General features: G+C 53.0%; 1 protein-coding gene across 10 annotated transcripts in view; it reads left to right on the forward strand.

Moving 5' to 3' along the window:
* dmtn (dematin actin binding protein) overlaps positions 1–24,622 on the forward strand; it is a 74,665-nt gene extending 50,043 nt beyond the window's left edge. For 9 of the 10 annotated variants that reach the window (XM_072485935.1, XM_072485934.1, XM_072485931.1 and 6 more), the window contains one exon: positions 1,167–4,215. In XM_072485935.1, coding sequence (XP_072342036.1) covers positions 1,167–1,258 — 92 coding nt within the window. In that variant the 3' untranslated portion in view covers positions 1,259–4,215. Of the gene's footprint in view, positions 1–1,166; positions 4,216–4,390; positions 4,457–10,590; positions 10,672–23,186 lie in introns of those variants that run through there. The other variant, XM_072485936.1, reaches the window with a different exon arrangement.
* Positions 24,623–24,874: the final 252 nt, after the last annotated feature.

A 24,874-nucleotide genomic window follows, 5' to 3' on the forward strand; every position in this document is an offset into this window, starting at 1 on the left:
CAGTACTGAGGGAGTGCTGGACTGACTAAGGGACAATACTGAGGGAGCAATGCAATGTTGGACGGGCAGGACTGAGGGAGTGCTGGACTGACTAAGGGACAATACTGAGGGAGCAATGCAATGTTGGACGGGCAGGACTGAGGGAGTGCTGGACTGACTAAGGGACAATACCGAGGGAGCAATGCAATGTTGGACGGGCAGGACTGAGGGAGTGCTGGACTGACTAAGGGACAATACTGAGGGAGCAATGCAATGTTGGACGGGCAGGACTGAGGGAGTGCTGGACTGACTAAGGGACAATACTGAGGGAGCAATGCAATGTTGGAGGGGCAGTACTGAGGGAGTGCTGGACTGACTAAGGGACAATACTGAGGGAGCAATGCAATGTTGGACGGTCAGGACTGAGGGAGTGCTGCCCTATCTATTGGTTCGGGTTCATACTCAGTATTCCATGGAGCTATCTGAAGGACATCCGGGAGCTATTCCAGGGTCTCGGGCAATATTTCCCCCTCCATCCCCCATGACAGTTTTTGATATCCTGCCTGATTGGATGGCAATAGTACCCATTATGGCGAACGTGCAATCTCATCTGCCAATGAGAGTGACATTCTGACAAAAGAAGAGTTTTTCACTGGTGTTGGGAGCTTGTTTCACTTTGGGGAATGTTGACCCTTATTTAATACCTGCCCCGATTATAAGGCTGGGATTGGCTTGGGAGATCAAGGGACGTCACAGTAGCACAGTGGTCAGCACTGCTGCTTCACAGCTCCAGGGTCCCAGGTTCGATTCCCAGTTTGGGTCACTGTCTGTGCGGAGTCTGCACGTTCTCCCACGCACACACTGGGACGACGTGCAAACTCCGCGCAGACAGTGCCCCAAGCCGGAATCGAACCTGGGACCCTGGAGCTGTGAAGCTACTGTGCTAACCACTGTGCTCCGGTTTCCTCCCACAAGTCCAAAGGTGTGCAAGTTAGGTCGATTGGCCATGCTAAATTGCCCTTGGTGTTCAAAAAAGGTGAGCTTGGGTTACAGAGATAGGGTGGAGGTGTGGGTTGTAGGGTGCTCTTTCCAAGAGCCGGTGCAGACTCAATGGGCCGAATGGCCTCCTTCTAAACTGTAAATTCTATGATTCTGTAAACATTGATTATTTTCCCTTGTCTCTACAGATATCCAGGTAAGTGCTTGCTGTGACTTCGGGAATGTGCCTTTTACACAGGAGGTAAGAAGTTCTATCTGGTGCCTAAATAATGAAAGTTGATGATGTAGTGGGATAGTTTGTGGTGTTGAAATGTTCTGCGTGCTCAGCGTGACACCACAGGTATTGTGTAGTCTGTCAAACAACCTATTTTCCTGTCTTTACTCCTCCGTGACGGGATGGAATAAAGGCTGCACACAGAACTGAATTGAAAGAGGGAAGAACAGCAGGGATTGCCAATTGTAAATGCATTCGGATCTTGGAATTCTTCCAGTGCCGAAAGAAGCCATTTGGCCCAGCAAGGCTGCACTGATCCCCCTCACGGCGCCGAGGTCCCAGGTTCGATCCGGGCTCTGGGTCACAGTCCGTGTGGCGTTTGCACATTCTCCCCGTGTCTGCGTGGGTCTCACCCCCCCCCACACAACCCAAAGATGTACAGGGTAGGTGGATTGGCCACGCTAAATTGCCCCTTCATTGGGAAAAAAAAAGAATTGGGGACTCTAAATTTTAAACAAAAGTCTGCACCGACCCTCTGAAAGAACACCCCACATAGGCCCACTACCCTGCCCTACCCCGGTATCCCAACCTAACCTGCACATCTTTGGACTGTGGGAGGAAACCGGAGCACCCGGAGGAAACCCACGCAGACACGGGGAGAACGTGCAGACTCCGCGCAGTGACCCAAGCCGGGAATCGAACCCGGGTTCCTGACTCTGTGAGGCAGCAGTGCTGACCACCGTGCCTCCCAGAATGTCTTTGAATTGTGTCACACACGCAGAGCAGAGTAATTCTCCCAGAGTTTGGTTTCACGACTGTGGTGATATGCATCACTGTAAATACACAAGGGGAATACACTACGACTAAGTAAACACTAGAGGGAGCACCAGAGTCGTCATGACATGCAGACATACAGATAATGAACACATAGAATAGGACACGACCAATGGGCAGTCAAGACACCCAGAGGTGACACTACCACAAGGGGGCATTACACAACCCATATATAAGGACAGGGCTCACATGCTCTGTCTCTTTCCACAGGCGACACTTAGAGAGTAGGACAGGGGCAGATCCAAAGCATCACACCCATCACGTGGCTTAGGGCAGACTGGTTAGTTAGACTGAGTTACTACAGCAAGATTAGCAGGAGAGTCGAACTCATAGAGAACTGTGCTATTGGTTCAATAAATCAGATTGAACTTACTTCAACGTCTGGAGTATCTTTTGGTCAAAGCTGCATCGGGTTGCAGCCTGTGTTATCCCAGAGTACATAACACAACAATGACATCTCTAATCTCACCACACATCTGTGTTGAGGTGACTATTTACTTTCTGTTACCTGTGAGTGTGCTTGTTTTAAAATCTCTGGTCTAATGAGGACACCCAGTGAGTGTGTGGTACGGTGATGCATTTATCATTAAGACTGTGGCCGACACGCTTAAGACATTCGATCTCCCAGTGCAACACAAACAGAGGTTCATTCCGATGGGCTGTCCTTGTCTGAGACACAGTGATGCACGATTTGGCTGAGGAAAACACCAAGCATTAAAGCTTTAGCCCATCGACGATTCCCACCTCCAACAAACCGCCGAGCAGGAACTGCCATCGGAATTTCTCCAGGTCAGTGACCTGGGAAGGGAAAGCCAGAGAAATGGTCCCCATCAATGGGAGTGGATGGGTGTGTACACCCTCAACTTCAGTTATATTGCTGTCACTCACATCAATCGACTTAATATTTGAAACTAAAAATAAGACCTGAAACGATCACTCCAGTGCTTGCTCACCTTCATTGGCTTCCAGTCGAGCAACATCTTGATTTTAAAGATGTCACCCTTGTTATCGAATCCCTCCACGGTCACTTTAACCCCCACCAACCCGACAACCCTCCGAGACATCTTGGCCGGAATGTTACAGTCGTCTCTTTTCCCGCTGGTCCTTCCTATCCAAAACCTGACATTTTGCGATTGTCATCTCAGCCTGCTCTCTGGGACGGACATTCCCTTTGCCATCCAAGGAATTGGGTGGGGAAAGTTCTCATGCATGCTGGGTACTGAGGGAGGCAGAGGGAACTGCGATCTGATTCAGACGCATCGACATGTCGAAATCCATCCAGACTGCAGGGAGACAGAGAGTCCAGTCCAAGACCTCCTCCATTTGAAGTAAAGTAAAGTCACCTTTATTGTCACAAGTAGGCTCACATTAACGCTGCAATGAAGTTACTGTGAAAAGCCCCCAGTCGCTACACTCCGGCGGCTGTTCGGGTACACAGAGGGAGAATTCAGAATGTCCAATTCACGGGCAACACGGTGGCGCAGTGGTTAGCACTGCTGCCTCACGCCGCCGAGGACCCGGGTTTGATCCCGGCCCCGGGTCACTGTCCGTGTGGAGTTTGCACATTCTCCCCGTGTCTGCATGAGTCTCGCCCCCACAACCCAAAGATGTGCGGGGTAGGTGGATTGAACACGTTAAATTGCCCCCCAATTGGAAAAGATAAATTGGGTACCCGGAGGAAACCCACGCAGACAACGTGCCGACTCCGCACGGAGGCCCAAGCTGGGAATCGAACTTTGGACCCTGGAGCTGTGACGCAACTGTGCTAACCACTGTGCTACCGACATTCCTTTGCCTTCTAAGGAATTGGGAGGGGAAAGTACTCTTGCATGCTGGGTACTGAGGGAGGCAGAGGGGACTGCGATCTGATTCAGACTCATCGACATGTCGAAATCCATCCAGACTGAGTCCAGTCCGAGTCCTCCTCCATTGAAATCGCTGGACGATAGAAAGTCCATCGAGGACACCTTTTACCAGGCCGGTAGTCACATGATACAACAGTATGGGCTAACCTGAGCAACTAATCGCTGTCAGTCAGTCTAGAGCAGACCTCGACATGAGGTGAGGAAAAGCCCAGTGGTGGAAAACTTCCGACCCTCCCACACACCATGTGCCACTCATGTATCGTGCTCCACAACGTCATGTTCGATAGTCCCTTGACCCTCTCCCTCTCCCGCAAGGTCAGTAATGCCCCCTCGTCTCGATGCTCAGATTCTGCTCCTCGTGTTTGTGGCGTTGCAGGGTCGATTCGCGCTCGGTCGCTTTTTTTACTTGCGAGACGGTTGTCGCTCTGCCTCTCGGGTGCAGCATGCACGGCCGGGCGACGAGACGGACCGCAAGTCACAGTGCTGGCTCTCTTTACAGAATGGCGACACACAGACGGGGAGGATGGACAGAGGCACTTCCTTACCCGCCATGTTGGAGCAGAAGGTCAGCATCGTTTCCTTTCCGTCGCTGTTGGTCCTCGGGGATGTCGGCCCACATTAATTCGCCATGACTGGCAGCCTTTAGAAATGGCAGCTTGACACAGCGCGGCCATTTCAGAGGGTGGTCCAGCATGGACCACATTGCTGTGGATCTGGGGCACAAGGCAGATGTGCTTCCCTGAAGGACACTGGCCAACCAGATGTTTGTTTTTTTGGACAATCTGCGATGCTACCCGAGTAAATCAAATTTATTTAATTCATTGAATTTACCTTCCCAGCTGTCACACTGGAATTTGGTGCCTGTATACATATTTTTTTAAAAAACAGTTATTTTAACTCCTCCCTGCTTCTGGATTCAGGGGACCCAGGCTGTGAGCAGCAAGCTTGACCGCTGTCTCTGCCATGTTGTCAGGCAGCCTGGCAGCTTGTTTGGCGGCCGGTCTTGGGCTGGGGGAGGTGAAATCTGGCCACTTCTGGCCACTGCGCAGCAACTCCACGGGAGGGGTGTGTGTGTGTTGTGTGTGTGTGTTGTGTGTGTGTCTGTAGTGTGTGTGTCTGTAGTGTGTGTGTCTGTAGTGTGTGTGTCTGTAGTGTGTGTGTCTGTAGTGTGTGTGTCTGTAGTGTGTGTGTCTGTAGTGTGTGTGTCTGTAGTGTGTGTGTCTGTAGTGTGTGTGTCTGTAGTGTGTGTGACTGTAGTGTGTGTGTGACTGTAGTGTGTGTGTGTCTGTAGTGTGTGTGTGTCTGTTGTGTGTGTCCGTAGTGTGTGTGTGTCCGTAGTGTGTGTGTGTCCGTAGTGTGTGTGTGTCCGTAGTGTGTGTGTGTCCGTAGTGTGTGTGTGTCCGTAGTGTGTGTGTGTCCGTAGTGTGTGTGTGTCCGTAGTGTGTGTGTCCGTAGTGTGTGTGTCCGTAGTGTGTGTGTCTGTAGTGTGTGTGTCTGTAGTGTGTGTGTGACCATAGTGTGTGTGTGTCCGTAGTGTGTGGGTCTCTATAGTGTGTGTGTGACTGTAGTGTGTGTGTGACTGTAGTGTGTGTGTGTCTGGTGTGTGTGTGTGTGTGTCTCTGAAGTGTGTGTGTCTCTGTAGTGTGTGTGTCTCTGTAGTGTGTGTGTCTCTGTAGTGTGTGTGTGTCCGTAGTGTGTGTGTGTCTGTAGTGTGTGTGTCCGTAGTGTGTGTGTGTCCGTAGTGTGTGTGCGTCCGTAGTGTGTGTGCGTCCGTAGTGTGTGTGTGTCCGTAGTGTGTGTGTGTCCGTAGTGTGTGTGTGTCCGTAGTGTGTGTGTGTCCGTAGTGTGTGTGTGTCCGTAGTGTGTGTGTGTCCGTAGTGTGTGTGTGTCTGTAGTGTGTGTGTGTCTGTAGTGTGTGTGTGTCTGTAGTGTGCGTGTGTCTGTAGTGTGTGTGTGTCTGTAGTGTGTGTGTGTCGTGTGTGTGTTTGTGTGTGTCTGTAGTGTGTCGGTTGTGTGTGTAGTGTGTTTGTGTGTGTGTCTGTGTGTCTGTAGTGTGTGAGTGTGTGTCTGTAGTGTGTGTATAGCGTGTGTGTGTAGTGTGTGTGTATAGTGTGTGTAGTGTGTGTAGTGTGTTTGTGTGTGTGTGTAGTGTGTTTGTGTGTGTGTTTGTGTGTGTAGTGTTTGTGTGTGTGTAGTGTGGTTGTGTGTGTGTGTAGTGTGTTTGTGTAGTGTGTTTATGTGTGTGTGTAGTGTGTTTGTGTGTGTGTGTAGTGTGTGTGTGTAGTGTGTTTGTGTGTGTGTAGTGTGTGTGTGTAGTGTGTGTGTAGTGTGTGTGTGTAGTGTGTTTGTGTGTGTGTCTGTAGTGTGTGTGTGTCTGTTGTGTGTGTCGTGTGTGTGTTTGTGTGTGTCTGTAGTGTATCGGTTGTGTGTGTAGTATGTTTGTGTGTGTGTCTATGTGTGTCTGTAGTGTGTGTGTGTCTGTAGTGTGTGTGTGTCCGTAGTGTGTGTGTCTCTGTAGTGTGTGTGTCTCTGTAGTGTGTGTGTCTCTGTAGTGTGTGTGTCTCTGTAGTGTGTGTGTGTCTGTAGTGTGTGTGTGTCTGTAGTGTGTGTGTGTCGTGTGTGTGTTTGTGTGTGTCTGTAGTGTGTCGGTTGTGTGTGTAGTGTGTTTGTGTGTGTGTCTATGTGTGTCTGTAGTGTCTGTAGTGTGTGTATAGCGTGTGTGTGTAGTGTGTGTGTGTAGTGTTTGTGTGTGTATAGTGTGTGTTTGTGTGTGTGTAGTGTGTTTGTGTGTAGTGTGTTTGTGTGTGTGTCTATGTGTGTCTGTAGTGTCTGTAGTGTGTGTATAGCGTGTGTGTGTAGTGTGTGTGTGTAGTGTTTGTGTGTGTATAGTGTGTGTTTGTGTGTGTGTAGTGTGTTTGTGTGTGTGTGTTTGTGTGTGTGTGTTTGTGTGTGTAGTGTGGTTGTGTGTGTGTGTATAGTGTGTTTGCGTGTGTGTGTGTGTAGTGTGTGTGTTTGTGTGTGTGTGTGTTTGTGTGTGTGTGTGTTTGTGTGTAGTGTGTTTGTGTAGTGTGTTTGTGTAGTGTGTTTGTGTAGTGTGTTTGTGTAGTGTGTCTGTGTAGTGTGTTTATGTGTGTGTTTGTGTGTGTAGTGTGTTTGTGTGTAGTGTGTGTGTGTAGTGTGTTTGTTTGTGTGTGTGTGTGTGTAGTGTGTTTGTGTGTGTGTGTCTGTAGTGTGTGTGTCTGTAGTGTGTGTGTGTCTGTTGTGTGTGTCGTGTGTGTGTTTGTGTGTGTCGGTTGTGTGTGTGTAGTATGTTTGTGTGTGTGTCTGTGTGTGTGTCTGTAGTGTGTGTATAGCGTGTGTGTGTAGTGTGTTTGTGTGTGTAGTGTGTTTGTGTGTGTGTGAATAGTGTGTTTGTGTGTGTGTGTGTGTAGTGTGTTTGTGTGTGTGTGTAGTGTGTGTGTGTGTGTAGTGTGTTTGTGTAGAGTGTTTATGTGTGTGTAGTGTGTTTGTGTGTGTGTGTGTAGTGTGTTTGTGTAGTGTGTTTATGTGTGTGTGTAGTGTGTGTAGTGTGTTTGTGTGTGTGTGTGTGTAGTATGTTTGTGTGTGTGTGTGTAGTATGTTTGTGTAGTGTGTTTGTGTGTGTGTGTGGTGTGTTTGTGTAGTGTGTTTATGTGTGTGTTTGTGTGTGTAGTGTGTTTGTGTAGTGCGTTTGTGTATGTGTGTGTCTGTAGTGTGTGTGTGTCTGTAGTGTGTGTGTGTTGGTGTGTGTTTGTGTGTGTCTGTAGTGGGTCATTTGTGTGTGTGTCTATGTGCGTCTGTAGTGTGTGTGTATCTGTAGTGTGTGTGTAGTGTGTGTGTGTGTGAATAGTGTGTTTGTGTGTGTGTGTAGTGTGCGTGTGTAGTGTGTTTGTGTGTGCGTGTGTAGTGTGTTTGTGTGTGTGTAGTGTGTTTGTGTGTGTAGTGTGTTTGTGTGTGTGTGTAGTGTGTTTGTGTGTGTGTGTGTGTGTGTAGTATGTTTGTGTAGTGTGTTTGTGTGTATGTGTGGTGTGTTTGTGTAGTGTGTTTATGTGTGTGTGTGTCTGTAGTGTGTGTATAGTGTGTGTGTGTAGTGTGTGTGTAGTGTGTTTGTGTGTAGTGTGTTTGTGTAGTGTGTTTGTGTGTGTGTAGTGTGTTTGTGTGTGTGTGTAGTGTGTTTGTGTAGTGTGTTTATGTGTGTGTGTAGTGTGTTTGTGTGTGTGTAGTATGTTTGTGTGTGTGTGTAGTGTGTTTATGTGTGTGTAGTGTGTTTGTGTGTGTGTGTAGTGTGTGTGTGTAGTGTGTTTGTGTGTGTGTAGTGTGTTTGTGTGTGTGTAGTGTGTTTGTGTGTGTGGAGTGTGTTTGTGTGTGTGGAGTGTGTTTGTGTGTGTGGAGTGTGTTTGTGTGTGTGTGTAGTGTGTTTGTGTGTGTGTGTGTAGTGTGTTTATGTGTGTGTGTAGTGTGTTTGTGTGTGTGTTTGTGTAGTGTGTTTGTGTGTGTGTGTGTTTGTGTAGTGTGTGTGTGTGTTTGTGTTTGTGTTTGTGTGTGTGTGTAGTGTGTTTATGTGTGTGTTGTGTGTGTGTAGTGTGTTTGTGTAGTGTGTTTGTGTGTGTGTAGTGTGTTTGTGTGTGTGTGTGTGTAGTGTGTTTGTGTAGTGTGTTTATGTGTGTGTGTGTAGTGTGTTTGTGTGTGTGTAGTGTGTTTGTGTGTGTGTGTTTATGCGTGTTTGTGTGTGTAGTGTGTTTGTGTGTGTGTAGTGTGTTTGTGTAGTGTGTTTGTGTAGTGTGTTTGTGTGTGTGTGTGTAGTGTGTTTGTATAGTGTGTTTATGTGTGTGTGTGTAGTGTGTTTGTGTGTGTGTAGTGTGTTTGTCTGTGTGTAGTGTGTTTGTATGTGTGTAGTGTGTTTGTGTGTGTGTGTAGTGTGTTTATGTGTGTTTGTGTGTTTGTGTGTGTGTGTGTAGTGTGTGTGTGTAGTGTGTTTGTGTGTGTGTAGTGTGTTTGTGTGTGTGTGGAGTGTGTTTGTGTGTGTGTGGAGTGTGTTTGTGTGTGTGTGGAGTGTGTTTGTGTGTGTGTGGAGTGTGTTTGTGTGTGTGTGTAGTGTGTTTATGTGTGTGTGTAGTGTGTTTGTGTGTATGTGTGTAGTGTGTTTGTGTGTGTGTTTGTGTAGTGTTTTTGTGTGTGTGTGTTTGTGTAGTGTGTGTGTGTGTGTTTGTGTAGTGTGTTTGTGTGTGTGTAGTGTGTTTGTGTGTGTAGTGTGTTTGTGTGTGTGTGTAGTGTGTTTATGTGTGTGTAGTGTGTTTGTGTGTGTGTAGTGTGTTTGTATGTGTGTAGTGTGTTTGTGTGTGTAGTGTGTTTGTGTGTGTGTGTAGTGTGTTTATGTGTGTGTGTGTAGTGTGTTTGTGTGTGTGTAGTGTGTTTGTGTGTGTGTGTAGTGTGTTTGTGTGTGTGTAGTGTGTTTATGTGTTTATGTGTGTGTGTGTAGTGTGTTTGTGTGTGTGTGTAGTGTGTTTGTGTATGTGGAGTGTGTTTTGTGTGTGTGTGTAGTGTGTTTGTGTAGTGTGTTTGTGTGTGTGGGTGTGTTTGTGTAGTGTGTGTGTTTGTGTAGTGTGTTTGTGTGTGTGTAGTGTGTTTGTGTGTGTGTGTGTAGTGTGTTTATGTGTGTGTAGTGTGTGTGTGTGTGTAGTGTGTGTGTGTAGTGTGTTTGTGTGTGTGTAGTGTGTTTGTGTGTGTGTGTGTAGTGTGTTTGTGTAGTGTGTTTATGTGTGTTTGTGTGTGTGTAGTGTGTTTGTGTGTGTGTGTAGTGTGTTTATGTGTGTGTAGTGTGTTTGTGTGTGTGTGTGTAGTGTGTGTGTGTAGTGTGTTTGTGTGTGTGTAGTGTGTTTGTGTGTGTGTGGAGTGTGGTTGTGTGTGTGTAGTGTGTTTGTGTGTGTGTGTAGTGTGTTTATGTGTGTGTGTAGTGTGTTTGTGTGTATGTGTGTAGTGTGTTTGTGTGTGTGTTTGTGTAGTGTGTTTGTGTGTGTGTGTGTTTGTGTAGTGTGTGTGTGTGTGTTTGTGTAGTGTGTTTGTGTGTGTGTAGTGTGTTTGTGTGTGTGTGTGTAGTGTGTTTATGTGTGTGTAGTGTGTTTGTGTGTGTGTGTGTAGTGTGTTTGTGTGTGTAGTGTGTTTGTGTGTGTGTAGTGTGTGTGTGTGTGTAGTGTGTTTATGTGTGTGTGTGTAGTGTGTGTGTGTAGTGTGTTTGTGTGTGTGTTTGTGTAGTGTGTTTGTGTGTGTGTGTGTGTTTGTGTAGTGTGTTTGTGTGTGTGTGTGTGTTTGTGTAGTGTGTTTATGTGTGTGTGTGTGTAGTGTGTTTGTGTGTGTGTAGTGTGTTTGTGTGTGTGTGTGTAGTGTGTTTATGTGTGTGTAGTGTGTTTGTGTGTGTGTGTAGTGTGTTTGTGTGTGTGTAGTGTGTTTATGTGTGTGTGTGTGTAGTGTGTTTATGTGTGTGTGTGTAGTGTGTTTGTGTGTGTGTAGTGTTTGTGTGTGTGTTTGTGTGTGTGTGTGTGTGTGTGTAGTGTGTGTTTATGTGTTTGTGTTTATGTGTGTTTGTGTAGTGTGTTTGTGTAGTGTGTATAATGTGGCCACTGGGGAAGAGGCCAATCTGCTGGCCATCTATGGTGACTTTGGTCCAATGTGTCTCCCACGCAGACTTACCCGTACGAAATGCTGAAGGGAGCCAACAGCAGGAGCATTCACCTGCCTCAGGGTGTGAACAGACCCCGGCTGGAGGTAAGGGTCCGAATTATATAGAATCTATCCTCATACCAAACATGAGAGGGCAGATGTGTGTGCAGCACGGTGGCGCAGTGGTTAGCACTGCTGCCTCACGGCGCCGAGGTCCCAGGTTCGATCCCGGCTCTGGGTCACTGTCCGTGTGGAGTTTGCACATTCTCCCCGTGTTTGCGTGGGTTTCACCCCCACAACCTAAAGATGTGCAGGGTAGGTGGATTGGCCACGCTAAATTGTCCCTTAATTGGGAAAAATGAATTGGACACTCTAAATTTTTATTAAAAAATGAGAGGACAGATGGAGTGCAAGTCACTGAGTTGAAAGGGACAGTGACAAACTGACTTGGACAGAGCTTGATGGTGGATAGATCTTTCAAACTCGAGGCAAATATTGGTTCTGAGGGGTAGGGGCATTGACCACTGCTCTTTCTATCTAAATTATTGAGATGGAATTGGGCAGACAGGGCAAACTTTCAAATTTGCAGTATTGGAAAAGCAATGGGTGATAAGGAGGATTTCGACTGGTGAAATGGTCAGGTACACGGTAACTGGGTGAGAATGAAGAGAAGGCTGATCAAGTGAGAGATTCAGGGAGGGGGAGATTCTGGGAGGGGCGAATCAGTGAGGGGTGATTCAGGGACGGGGTGATCAGGGAGGGGGTGATTGGTTCAGGGAGGGGGTGGTTCAGGGAGGGGGTGATTGATTCATCGAGGGGGTGATTCAGGGAAAGGTGATTCAGGGAGGTGGTGATTCAGGGAAAGGTGATTCAGTGAGGGGATGATTCAGGAAGGGGGTGATTCAGTGAGGGGATGATTCAGGGAAAGGTGATTCAGGGAGGGGGGTGATTCAGGGAGGGGGGTGATTCAGGGAAAGGTGATTCAGTGAGGGGATGATTCAGGGAGGGAGGTGATTCAGGAAGGGGGTGATTCAGGGAGGAGGGTGATTCAGGAAGGGGGTGATTCAGTGAGGGGATGATTCAGGGAGGGAGGTGATTCAGGGAGGGAGGTGATTCAGGGAGGGGGTGATTCAGGGAGGGAGGTGATTCAGGGAGGGGGTGATTCAGGGAGGAGGGTGATTCAGGGAGGGGGTGATTCAGGGAGGGGGGTGATTCAGGGAGGGGGGTGATTCAGGGAGGGGGGTGATTCAGGGAGGGGGGTGATTCAGGGAGGGGGGTGATTCAGGGAGGGGGTGATTCAGGGAGGGGGCGATTCAGTGAGGGGGTGATTCAGGGAAAGGTGATTCAGTGAGGGGGTGATTCAGGGAAAGGTGATTCAGTGAGGGGTGATTCAGGGAGGGGGTGATTCAGGGAGGGGGTGATTGATTCATCGAGGGGGTGATTCTGGGAAAGGTGATTCAGGGAGGGGGTGATTCAGGGAAATGTGATTCAGTGAGGGGATGAATCAGGGAGGGAGGTGATTCAGGGAGGGGGGTGATTCAGGGAGGGGGGTGATTCAGGGAGGGGGGTGATTCAGGGAGGGGGTGATTCAGGGAAAGGGGTGATTCAGGGAGGGCGAATCCGGAAGGGAGGTGATTCAGGAAGGGAGGTGATTCAGGAAGGGAAGTGATTCAGGGAGGGGGGGATTCAGGGAGGGGGGGATTCAGGGAGGGGGTGATTCACGGAGGGGGTGATTCTGGGAGGGGTGATTCATTGAGGGGGTGATTCAGGGAGGGGGGTGATTCAGGGAGGGAGGTGATTCAGTGAGGGGTGATTCAGGGAGGGGGTGATTCAGGGAGGGGGTGATTGATTCAGGGAGGGGGTGATTCAGGGAGGGGGTGATTGATTCAGGGAGGGGGTGATTCAGGGAGGGGGTGATTGATTCATCGAGGGGGTGATTCAGGGAGGGGGTGATTCAGGGAAATGTGATTCAGTGAGGGGATGAATCAGGGAGGGAGGTGATTCAGGGAGGGGGTGATTCAGGGAGGGGGTGATTCAGGGAGGGGGTTGATTCAGGGAGGGGGTGATTCAGGGAGGGGGGTGATTCAGGAAGGGAGGTGATTCAGGAAGGGAGGTGATTCAGGAAGGGAGGTGATTCAGGAAGGGAGGTGATTCAGGGAGGGGGGATTCAGGGAGGGAGGTGATTCAGGGAGGGGGGGATTCAGGGAGGGGGTGATTCACGGAGGGGGTTATTCTGGGGGGGGGTGATTCAGGGAGGGAGGTGATTCAGTGAGGGGTGATTCAGGGAGGGGGTGATTCAGGGAGGGGGTGATTGATTCAGGAAGGGGGTGATTGATTCAGGGAGGGGGTGATTGATTCAGGGAGTGGGTGATTCAGGGAGGGGGTGATTGATTCAGGGAGGGGGTGATTGATTCATCGAGGGGGTGATTCAGGGAAAGGTGATTCAGGGAGGGGGTGATTCAGGGAAATGTGATTCAGTGAGGGGATGAATCAGGGAGGGGGGTGATTCAGGGAGGGGGGTGATTCAGGGAGGGGGGTGATTCAGGGAGGGGGGTGATTCAGGGAGGGGGGTGATTCAGGGAGGGGGTGATTCAGGGAAAGGGGTGATTCAGGGAGGGCGGATTCAGGAAGGGAGGTGATTCAGGAAGGGAGGTGATTCAGGAAGGGAAGTGATTCAGGGAGGTGGGGATTCAGGGAGCGAGGTGATTCAGGGAGCGAGGTGATTCAGGGAGGGGGGGGATTCAGGGAGGGGGTGATTCAGGGAGGGAGGTGATTCAGTGAGGGGTGATTCAGGGAGGGGGTGATTCAGGGAGGGGGTGATTGATTCAGGGAGGGGGTGATTGATTCAGGGAGGGGGTGATTGATTCAGGGAGGGGGTGATTCAGGGAGGGGGTGATTGATTCATCGAGGGGGTGATTCAGGGAAAGGTGATTCAGGGAGGGGGTGATTCAGGGAAATGTGATTCAGTGAGGGGATGAATCAGGGAGGGAGGTGATTCAGGGAGGGGGTGATTCAGGGAGGGGGTTGATTCAGGGAGGGGGTTGATTCAGGGAGGGGGTGATTCAGGGAGGGGGTGATTGATTCAGGGAGGGGGTGATTGATTCAGGGAGGGGGTGATTCAGGGAGGGGGGTGATTCAGGGAGGGGGGTGATTCAGGGAGGGGGTGATTCAGGGAAAGGGGATTCAGTGAGGGGGTGATTCAAGGAGGGGGTGATTCAGGGAGGGGGGTGATTCAGGGAGGGGGTGATTCAGTGAGGGGTGATTCAGTGAGGGGGTGATTCAGGGAAAGGTGATTCAGGGAGGGGGTGATTCAGGAAGGGGGTGATTCAGGAAGGGGGTGATTCAGGAAGGGGGTGATTCAGGAAGGGGGTGGTTCAGGAAGGGGGTGATTCAGGGAGGGGGTGATTCAGGGAGGGAGGTGATTCAGGGAGGGGGGATTCAGGGAGGGGGGATTCAGGGAGGGGGTGATTCAGGGAGGGGGGATTCAGGGAGGGGGTGATTCAGGGAGGGAGGTGATTCAGGGAGGGAGGTGATTCAGGAAGGGAGGTGATTCAGGAAGGGAGGTGATTCAGGAAGGGAGGTGATTCAGGAAGGGAGGTGATTCAGGAAGGGAGGTGATTCAGGAAGGGAGGTGATTCAGGAAGGGAGGTGATTCAGGAAGGGAGGTGATTCAGGAAGGGAGGGGATTCAGTGAGGGAAGTGATTCAAGGAGGAGGGGGGATTTAGGGTGGGGGCGATTCACGGAGGGGGAGATTCTGGGAGGGGGTGATTCAGGGAGGGAGGTGATTCAGGGAGGGGGGATTCAGGGAGGGGGTGATTCAGGGAGGGGGTGATTGATTCAGGGAGGGGGTGATTCAGGGATAGGGTGATTGATTCATCGAGGGGGTGATTCAGGGAAAGGTGATTCAGGGAGGGGGTGATTCAGGGAAAGGTGATTCGGGGAGGGGGTGATTCAGGGAGGGGGTGATTCAGGGAGGGGGTGATTCAGGGAAAGGTGATTCAGGGAAGGGGTGATTCAGGGAGGGGGTGATTCAGGGAGAGGGTGATTCAGGGAGAGGGTGATTCAGGGAGGGGGTGATTCAGGGAGGGGGTGATTCAGGGAGGGGGTGATTCAGGGAGGGGGTGATTCAGGGAGGGGGTGATTCAGGGAGGGGGTGATTCAGGGAGGGGGTGATTCAGGGAGGGGGTTATTCAGGGAGGGGGTGATTCAGAGAGGGGGTGATTCAGGGAAAGGTGATTCAGGGAGGGGGTGATTCAGTGAGGGGGAGATTCAGGCAAAGGTGATTCAGTGAGGGAGTGATCCAGGGAGGGGGCGATTCAGGGAAAGGTGATTCAGTGAGGGGGTGATTCAGGGAGGGGGCGATTCAGGGAGGGGGGCGATTCAGGGAGGGGGGTGATTCAGGGAGGGAGTGATTCAGGGAAAGGTGATTCAGTGAGGGGCTGATTCAGGGAGGGGGTGATTCAGGGAGGGGGTGATTCAGGGAAAGGTGATTCAGTGAGGGGCTGATTCAGGGAGGGGGGGATTCAGGGAGGGGGGGATTCAGGGAGGGGGGGATTCAGGGAGGGGTTGATTCAGGGAGGGATGTGATTCAGGGAGGGGGTGATTCAGGGAGGGGGTGATTCAGGGAGGGGGGTGATTCAGTGAGGAAGTGATTCAGGCAGGGGGGTGATTCAGGCAGGGGGGTGATTCAGGGAGGGGGTGATTCGGGGAAAGGTGATTCAGTGAGGGGGTGATTCAGGGAAGGGGTGATTCAGGAGGGGGGATTCAGTGAGGGGGTGATTCAGTGAGGGGGTGATTCAGGGAGGGGGGGATTCAGTGACGGGGGATTCAGGGAGGGGGTGATTCAGGGAGGGGGTGATTCAGGGAGGGGGTGATTCAGGGAGGGAGTGATTCAGGAAGGGGGTGATTCAGGGAGGGGGAGATTCAGGGAGGGGGTGATTCAGGGAGGGGGTGATTCAGGGAGGGGGTGATTCAGGGAGGGGGAGATTCAGGGAGGGGGAGATTCAGGGAGGGGGAGATTCAGGGAGGGGGAGATTCAGGGAGGGGGAGATTCAGGGAGGGGGAGATTCAGGGAGGGGGAGATTCAGGGAGGGGGAGATTCAGGGAGGGGGAGATTCAGGGAGGGGGAGATTCAGGGAGGGGGAGATTCAGGGAGGGGGAGATTCAGGGAGGGGGAGATTCAGGGAGGGGGAGATTCAGGGAGGGGGAGATTCAGGGAGGGGGAGATTCAGGGAGGGGGAGATTCAGGGAGGGGGAGATTCAGGGAGGGGGAGATTCAGGGAGGGGGAGATTCAGGGAGGGGGAGATTCAGGGAGGGGGAGATTCAGGGAGGGGGAGATTCAGGGAGGGGGAGATTCAGGGAGGGGGAGATTCAGGGAGGGGGAGATTCAGGGAGGGGGAGATTCAGGGAGGGGGAGATTCAGGGAGGGGGAGATTCAGGGAGGGGGAGATTCAGGGAGGGGGAGATTCAGGGAGGGGGAGATTCAGGGAGGGGGGTGATTCAGTGACAGGGGGATTCAGTGACAGGGGGATTCAGGGAGGGAGGTGATTCAGTGAGGGGGTGATTCAGTAAGGGGGTGATTCAGTGACGGGGCGATTCAGGGAGGGGGTGATTCAGGGAGAGGGGCAATTCACGACAGGGGTGATTCAGTGACGGGGGGATTCAGGGAGTGGATGATTCAGGGAGGAGGTGATTCAGGGAGGGGGCGATTCAGCGACAGGGGATTCAGGGAGGGGGGATTCAGGGAAGGGGGATTCAGGGAGGGGCTGATTCAGGGAGGGGCTGAGTCAGGGAGGGGGTGAGTCAGGGAGGTGGTGAGTCAGGGAGGTGGTGAGTCAGGGAGGTGGTGAGTCAGGGAGGTGGTGAATCAGGGAGGGGGTGATTCAGGGAGGGGGTGATTCAGGGAAAGGGGATTCAGTGAGGGGGTGATTCAAGGAGGGGGTGATTCAAGGAGGGGGTGATTCAGGGAGGGGGGTGATTCAGGGAGGGGGTGATTCAGTGAGGGGTGATTCAGTGAGGGGGTGATTCAGGGAAAGGTGATTCAGTGAGGGGGTGATTCAGGGAGGGCGGATTCAGGGAGGGGGTGATTCAGGGAGGGGGTGATTCAGGGAGGGGGGATTCTGGGAGGGAGGTGATTCAGGAAGGGAGGTGATTCAGGAAGGGAGGTGATTCAGGAAGGGAGGTGATTCAGGAAGGGAGGTGATTCAGGAAGGGAGGTGATTCAGGAAGGGAGGTGATTCAGGAAGGGAGGTGATTCAGGAAGGGAGGTGATTCAGGAAGGGAGGTGATTCAGGAAGGGAGGTGATTCAGGAAGGGAGGTGATTCAGGAAGGGAGGTGATTCAGGAAGGGAGGTGATTCAGGAAGGGAGGTGATTCAGGAAGGGAGGTGATTCAGGAAGGGAGGTGATTCAGGAAGGGAGGTGATTCAGGGAGGGAAGTGATTCAAGGAGGAGGGGGGATTTAGGGTGGGGGTGATTCACGGAGGGGGAGATTCTGGGAGGGGGTGATTCAGGGAGGGAGGTGATTCAGGGAGGGGGGATTCAGGGAGGGGGTGATTCAGGGAGGGGGTGATTGATTCAGGGAGGGGGTGATTCAGGGATAGGGTGATTGATTCATCGAGGGGGTGATTCAGGGAAAGGTGATTCAGGAAGGGAGGTGATTCAGGGAGGGAGTGATTCAGCGAAAGGTGAGTCAGTGAGGGGCTGATTCAGGGAGGGGGTGATTCAGGGAGGGGGTGATTCAGGGAAAGGTGATTCAGGGAGGGGCTGATTCAGGGAGGGGGTGATTCAGGGAGGGGGTGATTCAGGGAGGGGGTGATTCAGGGAGGGGATGATTCAGGGAGGGATGTGATTCAGGGAGGGGGTGATTCAGGGAGGGGGGTGATTCAGGGAGGGGGGGTGATTCAGTGAGGAGGTGATTCAGGCAGGGGGGTGATTCAGGCAGGGGGGTGATTCAGGGAGGGGGTGATTCAGGGAAAGGTGATTCAGTGAGGGGGTGATTCAGGGAAGGGGTGATTCAGGAGGGGGGATTCAGTGAGGGGGGGATTCAGTGAGGGGGGGATTCAGTGAGGGGGTGATTCAGGGAGGGGGGGATTCAGGGAGGGGGTGATTCAGGGAGGGAGTGATTCAGGGAGGGAGTGATTCAGGAAGGGGCTGAGTCAGGGAGGTGGTGAGTCAGGGAGGTGGTGAGTCAGGGAGGTGGTGAGTCAGGGAGGTGGTGAGTCAGGGAGGTGGTGAGTCAGGGAGGTGGTGAGTCAGGGAGGTGGTGAGTCAGGGAGGGGGTGATTCAGGGAGGGGGTGATTCAGGGAGGGGGTGATTCAGGGAGGCGGTGATTCAGGGAGGGGGAGATTCAGGGAGGGGGAGATTCAGGGAGGGGGGTGATTCAGTGAGGGGTGATTCAGTGACAGGGGGATTCAGGGAGGGAGGTGATTCAGTGAGGGGTGATTCAGGGAGGGGGTGATTCAGTAAGGGGGTGATTTAGTGACGGGGGGATTCAGGGAGGGGGTGATTCAGGGAGAGGGGCAATTCACGACAGGGGGGATTCAGGGAGGGGTTGATTCAGGGAGGGGTTGATTCAGGGAGGGGGTGATTCAGTGAAGGGTGATTCAGTGACAGGGGGATTCAGGGAGGGAGGTGATTCAGTGAGGCGGGATTCAGTGAGGGGGCGATTCAGGGAGGGAGTGATTCAGGGAGGGAGTGATTCAGGGAGGGAGTGATTCAGGGAGGGAGTGATTCAGGGAGGGAGTGATTCAGGGAGGGAGTGATTCAGGGAGGGAGTGATTCAGGGAGGGAGTGATTCAGGGAGGGAGTGATTCAGGGAGGGAGTGATTCAGGGAGGGAGTGATTCAGGGAGGGAGTGATTCAGGGAGGGAGTGATTCAGGGAGGGAGTGATTCAGGGAGGGAGTGATTCAGGGAGGGAGTGATTCAGGGAGGGAGTGATTCAGGGAGGGAGTGATTCAGGGAGGGGGCGATTCAGGGAGGGGGGTGATTCAGGGAGGGAGTGATTCAGCGAAAGGTGAGTCAGTGAGGGGCTGATTCAGGGAGGGGGTGATTCAGGGAGGGGGTGACTCAGGGAAAGGTGATTCAGGGAGGGGCTGATTCAGGGAGGGGGTGATTCAGGGAGGGGGTGATTCAGGGAGGGGATGATTCAGGGAGGGATGTGATTCAGGGAGGGGGTGATTCAGGGAGGGGGGTGATTCAGGGAGGGGGGGTGATTCAGTGAGGAGGTGATTCAGGCAGGGGGGTGATTCAGGCAGGGGGGTGATTCAGGGAGGGGGTGATTCAGGGAAAGGTGATTCAGTGAGGGGGTGATTCAGGGAAGGGGTGATTCAGGAGGGGGGATTCAGTGAGGGGGGATTCAGTGAGGGGGTGATTCAGGGAGGGGGGGATTCAGGGAGGGGGTGATTCAGGGAGGGAGTGATTCAGGGAGGGAGTGATTCAGGAAGGGGGTGATTCAGGGAGGGGGTGATTCAGGGAGGGGGAGATTCAGGGAGGGGGAGATTCAGGGAGGGGGAGATTCAGGGAGGGGGAGATTCAGGGAGGGGGAGATTCAGGGAGGGGGAGATTCAGGGAGGGGGTGATTCAGGGAGGGGGTGATTCAGGGAGGGGGTGATTCAGGGAGGGGGTGATTCAGGGAGGGGGTGATTCAGGGAGGGGGAGATTCAGGGAGGGGGAGATTCAGGGAGGGGGAGATTCAGGGAGGGGGAGATTCAGGAAGGGGGTGATTCAGGGAGGGGGAGATTCAGGGAGGGGGAGATTCAGGGAGGGGGAGATTCAGGGAGGGGGTGATTCAGGGAGGGGGTGATTCAGGGAGGGGGTGATTCAGGGAGGGGGTGATTCAGGGAGGGGGTGATTCAGGGAGGGGGTGATTCAGGGAGGGGGAGATTCAGGGAGGGGGAGATTCAGGGAGGGGGAGATTCAGGGAGGGGGGTGATTCAGGGAGGGGGGTGATTCAGTGACAGGGGGATTCAGGGAGGGAGGTGATTCAGTGAGGGGTGATTCAGGGAGGGGGTGATTCAGTAAGGGGGTGATTTAGTGACGGGGGGATTCAGGGAGGGGGTGATTCAGGGAGAGGGGCAATTCACGACAGGGGGGATTCAGGGAGGGGTTGATTCAGGGAGGGGTTGATTCAGGGAGGGGGTGATTCAGTGAAGGGTGATTCAGTGACAGGGGGATTCAGGGAGGGAGGTGATTCAGTGAGGCGGGATTCAGTGAGGGGGCGTTTCAGGGAGGGAGTGATTCAGGGAGGGAGTGATTCAGGGAGGGAGTGATTCAGGGAGGGAGTGATTCAGGGAGGGAGTGATTCAGGGAGGGAGTGATTCAGGGAGGGAGTGATTCAGGGAGGGAGTGATTCAGGGAGGGAGTGATTCAGGGAGGGAGTGATTCAGGGAGGGAGTGATTCAGGGAGGGAGTGATTCAGGGAGGGAGTGATTCAGGGAGGGAGTGATTCAGGGAGGGAGTGATTCAGGGAGGGGGTGATTCAGGGAGGGGGTGATTCAGGGAGGGGGTGATTCAGGGAGGGGGTGATTCAGGGAGGGGGTGATTCAGGGAGGGGGTGATTCAGGGAGGGGGTGATTCAGGGAGGGGGTGATTCAGGGAGGGGGTGATTCAGGGAGGGGGTGATTCAGGGAGGGGGTGATTCAGGGAGGGGGTGATTCAGGGAGGGGGTGATTCAGGGAGGGGGAGATTCAGGGAGGGGGAGATTCAGGGAGGGGGAGATTCAGGGAGGGGGAGATTCAGGGAGGGGGAGATTCAGGGAGGGGGAGATTCAGGGAGGGGGAGATTCAGGGAGGGGGAGATTCAGGGAGGGGGAGATTCAGGGAGGGGGAGATTCAGGGAGGGGGAGATTCAGGGAGGGGGAGATTCAGGGAGGGGGAGATTCAGGGAGGGGGAGATTCAGGGAGGGGGAGATTCAGGGAGGGGGAGATTCAGGGAGGGGGAGATTCAGGGAGGGGGAGATTCAGGGAGGGGGAGATTCAGGGAGGGGGAGATTCAGGGAGGGGGAGATTCAGGGAGGGGGAGATTCAGGGAGGGGGAGATTCAGGGAGGGGGAGATTCAGGGAGGGGGAGATTCAGGGAGGGAGTGATTCAGGGAGAGGGGCAATTCACGACAGGGGTGATTCAGTGACGGGGGGATTCAGGGAGTGGGTGATTCAGTGACGGGGGATTCAGGGAGGGGATGATTCAGGGAGGAGGTGATTCAGGGAGGGGGCGATTCAGCGACGGGGGATTCAGGGAGGGGGGATTCAGGGAAGGGGGATTCAGGGAGGGGCTGATTCAGGGAGGGGCTGAGTCAGGGAGGTGGTGAGTCAGGGAGGTGGTGAGTCAGGGAGGTGGTGAGTCAGGGAGGTGGTGAGTCAGGGAGGTGGTGAGTCAGGGAGGTGGTGAGTCAGGGAGGTGGTGAGTCAGGGAGGTGGTGAGTCAGGGAGGGGGTGAGTCAGGGAGGGGGTGATTCAGGGAGGGGGTGATTCAGGGAGGGGGTGATTCAGGGAGGGGGAGATTCAGGGAGGGGGAGATTCAGGGAGGGGGGTGATTCAGTGAGGGGTGATTCAGTGACAGGGGGATTCAGGGAGGGAGGTGATTCAGTGAGGGGTGATTCAGGGAGGGGGTGATTCAGTAAGGGGGTGATTTAGTGACGGGGGGATTCAGGGAGGGGGTGATTCAGGGAGAGGGGCAATTCACGACAGGGGGGATTCAGGGAGGGGTTGATTCAGGGAGGGGTTGATTCAGGGAGGGGGTGATTCAGTGAAGGGTGATTCAGTGACAGGGGGATTCAGGGAGGGAGGTGATTCAGTGAGGCGGGATTCAGTGAGGGGGCGATTCAGGGAGGGAGCGATTCAGGGAGGGAGCGATTCAGGGAGGGAGTGATTCAGGGAGGGAGTGATTCAGGGAGGGAGTGATTCAGGGAGGGAGTGATTCAGGGAGGGAGTGATTCAGGGAGGGAGTGATTCAGGGAGGGAGTGATTCAGGGAGGGAGTGATTCAGGGAGGGAGTGATTCAGGGAGGGAGTGATTCAGGGAGGGAGTGATTCAGGGAGGGAGTGATTCAGGGAGGGGGTGATTCAGGGAGGGGGTGATTCAGGGAGGGGGTGATTCAGGGAAGGGGGATTCAGGGAGGGGCTGATTCAGGGAGGGGCTGATTCAGGGAGGGGCTGAGTCAGGGAGGTGGTGAGTCAGGGAGGTGGTGAGTCAGGGAGGTGGTGAGTCAGGGAGGTGGTGAGTCAGGGAGGTGGTGAGTCAGGGAGGTGGTGAGTCAGGGAGGTGGTGAGTCAGGGAGGTGGTGAGTCAGGGAGGTGGTGATTCAGGGAGGGGGTGATTCAGGGAGGGGGTGATTCAGGGACAGGGGATTCAGGGAGGGGGTGATACAGGGAGGGGGGATTCAGGGAGGGGGTGATTCAGGGAGGGGGTGATTCAGGGAATGGGGGATTCAGGGAATGGGGGATTCAGGGAGGGGGGATTCAGGGAGGGGGGATTCAGGGAGGGGGGATTCAGGGAGGGGGGATTCAGGGAGGGGGGATTCAGGGAGGGGGTGATTCAGGGAGGGGGTGATTCAGGGTGGGGGTGATTTAGGGTGGGGGTGATTCAGGAAGGTGGGTGATTCAGGGAGGGGGTGATTCAGGGAGGGGGGGATTCAGGGAGGGGGTGATTCAGGGAATGGGTGATTCAGGGAGGGGGGGATTCAGGGAGGGGGTGATTCAGGGAGGGGGTGATTCAGGGAGGGGGTGATTCAGGGTGGGGGTGATTCAGGAAGGTGGGTGATTCAGGAAGGTGGGTGATTCAGGAAGGTGGGTGATTCAGGAAGGTGGGTGATTCAGGAAGGTGGGTGATTCAGGGAGGGGGTGATTCAGGGAGGGGGTGATTCAGGGAGGGGTTGATTCAGGGAGGGGTTGATTCAGGGAGGGGTTGATTCAGGGAGGGGTTGATTCAGGGAGGGGTTGATTCAGGGAGGGGGTGATTCAGGGACGGGGGTGATTCAGTGACAGGGGGATTCAGGGAGGGAGGTGATTCAGTGACGGGGGGATTCAGGGAGGGGTGATTCAGGGAGGGAGGATTCAGGGACGGGGTGATTCAGGGATGTGGTGATTCAGGGATGTGGTGATTCAGGGAGGGGGTGATTCAGGGAGGGGGGTGATTCAGTGAGGGGTGTGATTCAGGGAGGGGGGCGATTCAGGGAGGGGGGCGATTCAGGGAGGGGGGCGATTCAGGGAGGGGGGCGATTCAGGGAAGGGGTGATTCAGTGACGGGGGATTCAGTGACGGGGGATTCAGGGAGAGGATGATTCAGGGACTGGGGTGATTCAGGGAGGGGAGTGATTCAGTGAGGGGGCAATTTATGGAGTGGAGAGTGATTCCAGTACTTTGGGTATTTCAGGGTGATAATGTGCATGGGGGGCGTTAGTTGATCCTTCTGGCTATTGCTCAGGAACTGGGGAAATGGCTTCGAGCTTAACCTTCAGAGAGGGTGAATTTTCAAAGGGAAATACCCTGAGAGGGAAGGGCGATTTGTCTGAGGACAGAACCAATCGAGCGGGGATTGGGAGTGGCGTCTGATTTATCCTGAACCTTGAACCCCCGCCTTGACCCCCAGAATAATTAAAACCTTTCCCCTTTTCTCTGACAGATGCACTTGACCCCTGAGGAATTCCAGGAGGTGTTTGGAATGGCAATTAAGGAGTTTGACAAACTACCCCAGTGGAGGAGGACGGAACTGAAGAAGAAAGCTTGCCTCTTCTGACCTGCGAGAGCGAGTCCTTCGAGAGATTCCCCTTCCGTTGACCGATTTGCTCTCTACTGGATGTTGTTGCTCCTGCTCATGTGACACCTTTTAAAAACTTTTGTCCTTTCTCTGTTCACTTTTGGCTCTTCTATTTTTTTGAGAGCTGTCCTTAATATCCTGGAGCGGGATTCAGATGATCTCATGACGATGTTTTGGTTTGGTTTGGCTGTCGTGACTGCTCCCTCCTGAACCACAAGCCAACAAGCGTCACTGCTGAACTGCTGCAGTGCAGATGACCCCACGTTTGTCGAACCACGTCACTTATGTCCTCGTCGGGGAGCAGATTTGTGTGTGATCACCGCTCCGCGGAAACATCTGGAATGCGTCGGAGCTTCCTGGTGGGACAGGCTTTCGAGGGGCTGGAGGGTCCGATTGTGTAGCACCGACGCTTAGCGATGGACTTGGGTTGCATTTCGTTTTCTTCAGACACCCCCGCTCTGCTCTGCCCATTATCAACCCAGAACAAAGCCTTTCCAATGCCTTCTGCCTTCTTTAGCAAGTAGCTCAAGAACGGGAAAACCGGGGAATTTTTATTTCGACCATGCCGGGTGGCAAATCTTGAAATGAAAGAGTCCTGCGTTTTCAGGTTTTGCGTCACTCACAAATCCGCTCTCGACACGCGCAAACTAACCCCAAAGATTCAAAGAATGTCCACTCTGGAGAGGCAGAAATTCACCAAAATGCCAAAAAAATAATCGCTACTTTACCAACGAAACTATTTATTCTCACTGCTGCCATTGTTTTCAGTCCTGGGGAGGATGATCTGCTGAAGGTCCCTCTGTGGCTGGGGGGGGCGGGGTGGCACTGGGACGGCACTTCTTACACCTTTGCCCATGGAACCACAGGGACGGCAGGAGGCTGAGAGTTTGCCACACCCCGCAGAGCTGGAGCACAAGCCAAACAAGTTCCCCTCCCAAAGCACCAACATCGGGGTATTCTGGTCGGCTGTTCACATGGTCAGTATGCAACCTGCCACCTGTCCAGGTCAATGGACAAGGTGAGCACGGCGTGTACACGGCCGTCTGTATCCCCGCCAAGAACATGCTGTGGTTTTCCCAGCTTTAGTTCAAGAACGGTAACAAATCCTCAGAGCGATGGTGAATGAGCTCGCTGGCTTGACCAATCACGTCGTTAGTGCCCACACATTTGCACCTTAGAGATTAGGTACGAAACACAAAATGGGCAAGCCCCACGCACCCCAAAACTGCCTTGTAATCACCCCCTGAGTACCTGTTATATTTCCCCTGCGTAAAATAAATCGAGAATCTTTTCGAACTTGATATCTTTCTTAAACAATAATTCTTTTTTTTTTAATTTAGAGTACCCAATTCATTTTTTCCAATTCAGGGGCAATTTAGCGCGGCCAACCCACCTACCCTGCACATCTTTGGGCTGTGTTGCTCTTTTTAGCCTTCGTTTATTACGTCTGATTATGTCACCTTTGCTCACGAGTCGCCAGGTATCTTTCTGATACCGCCACGTGGTTCAAGCTCGAGTTATGATTAATAAGTCAGCACACCGCTTAGTAAGAT

The sequence above is a fragment of the Scyliorhinus torazame genome, chromosome 20 (assembly GCF_047496885.1).
Source record: "Scyliorhinus torazame isolate Kashiwa2021f chromosome 20, sScyTor2.1, whole genome shotgun sequence".
Classification (NCBI taxonomy): domain Eukaryota; kingdom Metazoa; phylum Chordata; class Chondrichthyes; order Carcharhiniformes; family Scyliorhinidae; genus Scyliorhinus; species Scyliorhinus torazame.